Genomic DNA, 2,368 nt, shown 5'->3' on the forward strand with positions numbered 1-2,368 from the left:
GCTTTACGTCACAGACAATACATCCACGTTTTTATACAGTCTATGGTTCTAACACGCCCCCACATGTCTATGTCACGATGTGGGAAGATTTGCATAACGCCGCCCAAATGTTCACGCAAAGAGAGAAGGCATAACTTTTTTTCTGGCTGTAGTACTGTTGCCGCCACCATGTCGAGACGCTGTGTGTTTCGTTGTGAAAGTGAAACTACTTTGTTTGGCCTTCCAAAAGAGGACGATATCCGCTTCGTCATGCCTAGAGCTGATGAACTTTGTAAAAATCGACGCGTTTCAGAAAGGCGGGGCATAGAGGAGAAACAATAATGTACAGTATGTGGAAAATAATGTGTTTTTTTAACCTTAAACCGCATAAACGTTTCATTACACCAAATACACAAAATAATGTTCTTTTCAGCAACATCATATGACCCCTTTAAGAGTGCTAAATTTGACCATTCTGTCAATATCATATTCAAAGACCAAGGAGAGGGAGTGTTTACGATCAAACCTCCAAACATTTGATATCTCTAAAAAGCCCTGAATGTGCTCTGTATCAACATCAATTTCACTAAAACATAATGTCCTCTACAGAGAACAAAAGTCTATGCCTGGGTCCCAGGAGGATGTGTTTAAATCAATAGTTTTATTGTATTGTCAGAGATTTTAAACAGGCTACAGGTGTTGAGATTAATTTTGAAGTTAAGAATATTTTATTCGTGCATTAAACAAATATGTAAGTGTTATACGTAGAACAAAGAAGATAATACGTTTTGAATACTTAGAATTCTGGAAAGATGCACAGCCTTGGATTTTTATTCAAATTAATTTTATATGTCATTGTGGAGACTTTTGTGTTGAAATTCACATTGTAAATTGTATGTTAATACCTCACTGTACACAGATAATTATTTTTGTAAATATTCTTCTGTTCTCTTACGTTCGCTGTGTCTCTTTAAATGCAGTGCACGTTTAGAAGTGGCAGTGTCCCGCTCATGTGGGAGTGGAGGCTAATGAAGTGGTTGATAAGCTTGCTAAGCAAGCTCTTAAACACTCAGAAATAGATATTCAAGTGACTCTTAGCAAAAATTAGGTTAAAGGGAGAATTAAAGAATTCATAAACAAAAAATGGCAAGAAGTATGGAACTGTGAAAGCAAGGGCAGACAAATGTATAATATTCAGCAGCAAGTAGGAAATGGAAGAAGTATTTTTAGGAATAGGAAAGAAGATACAATTATTTCTCGCATCCGAATAGGGCATACTAGATTAAATTACTCTCTGTTTAATATAGGAAAACATGAAACAGGTCAATGTATTTTTTGTAATCAGGCAGAAACAATAGAGCACGTTTTAATAAAATGTATAAAATATGAAAAAGAAAGGTTAAAACTCATTGAGGAAGTAAGAAACATGGGTGTTGAATCATTTAATTTGTCAAATCTCTTGAAAGAGCATGCAGAACAAGGTAAAATATATGGTGCTATTGTTAAATACATTAAAGAAATAGGATTAGTCAGGAGAATTTAGGAATGTGTGGGTATTTTTTATTTTTTTTATTATTATTTTTGTATTTTATTTTTTTATATAAAATATAGATAAATATAAATATGTATATAGTAGTTGCATATTAGTGCTCCACACTCCAGTCCAGTTGGTGGCGGTAAATGCACCAGAAGTTGGTTTGCCATCCGCCATAAAACGTTATTAGAAGAAGAAGAAGTGGCAGTGGGCAACCGGAAGTGCGATTAGTGCGGCGGTGATGACGCAGCGCTCATTGAGGACTGCTTCACGCGCTTCGGCAGTGGCTCGCTCGGTTGTGCTCGAGTAAAAATGGCCTCGTCCTTCTGGAAAGGTGTTGTCGGTGTAGGCCTTTTCGCCTTGGCACACGCAGCTTTTTCGGCAGCACAGCGTAAGTATCGTTCATCCAGAAGCGGGAGGTAACGGACGGACATGTTGTTATTCAGTAAGCTGTAGCTGATTGTGGCCCAGCGGTGAGTGCGGCCTCTCTGCGGAGCTCCGTGTGCATGACAGCTTCAGCTGCACTCAAAGCCTATCTAGACCGAGTGTTGGAGAGCGTTCGAACAGAATATTCTGTCCAAGAACGCTGTATAGGTAGGCAGCTCGCTAGGCTTTGAGACACAACCGTTATAACACCACAATATACGCTTAAGAAGTTATTTTCTACCGTGAATCACTGACTGACTGACTGACTGACTGACTGAGTGAGTGACTGAGTGAGTGACTGAGTGAGTGACTGAGTGAGTGACTGAGTGAGTGAGTGAGTGAGTGACTGACTGACTGACTGACTGACTGACTGACTGACTGACTGAGTGACTGACTGACTGACTGACTGACTGAGTGACTGAGTGAGTG

General features: G+C 39.2%; 1 protein-coding gene across 1 annotated transcript in view; it reads left to right on the plus strand.

Moving 5' to 3' along the window:
• Positions 1-1,730: 1,730 nt before the first annotated feature.
• Positions 1,731-2,368, plus strand: part of LOC107560676 (membrane magnesium transporter 1) — a 4,597-nt gene continuing 3,959 nt past the window's right edge. Inside the window, exon 1 of the mRNA XM_016244921.1 lies at positions 1,731-1,904. Within this exon, the coding sequence (XP_016100407.1) occupies positions 1,826-1,904 (79 nt within the window). The 5' untranslated portion in view covers positions 1,731-1,825. The remainder of the gene's footprint in view (positions 1,905-2,368) is intronic.

This window comes from Sinocyclocheilus grahami, unplaced genomic scaffold (assembly GCF_001515645.1).
Source record: "Sinocyclocheilus grahami isolate Dianchi unplaced genomic scaffold, SAMN03320097.WGS_v1.1 scaffold23.1, whole genome shotgun sequence".
Classification (NCBI taxonomy): domain Eukaryota; kingdom Metazoa; phylum Chordata; class Actinopteri; order Cypriniformes; family Cyprinidae; genus Sinocyclocheilus; species Sinocyclocheilus grahami.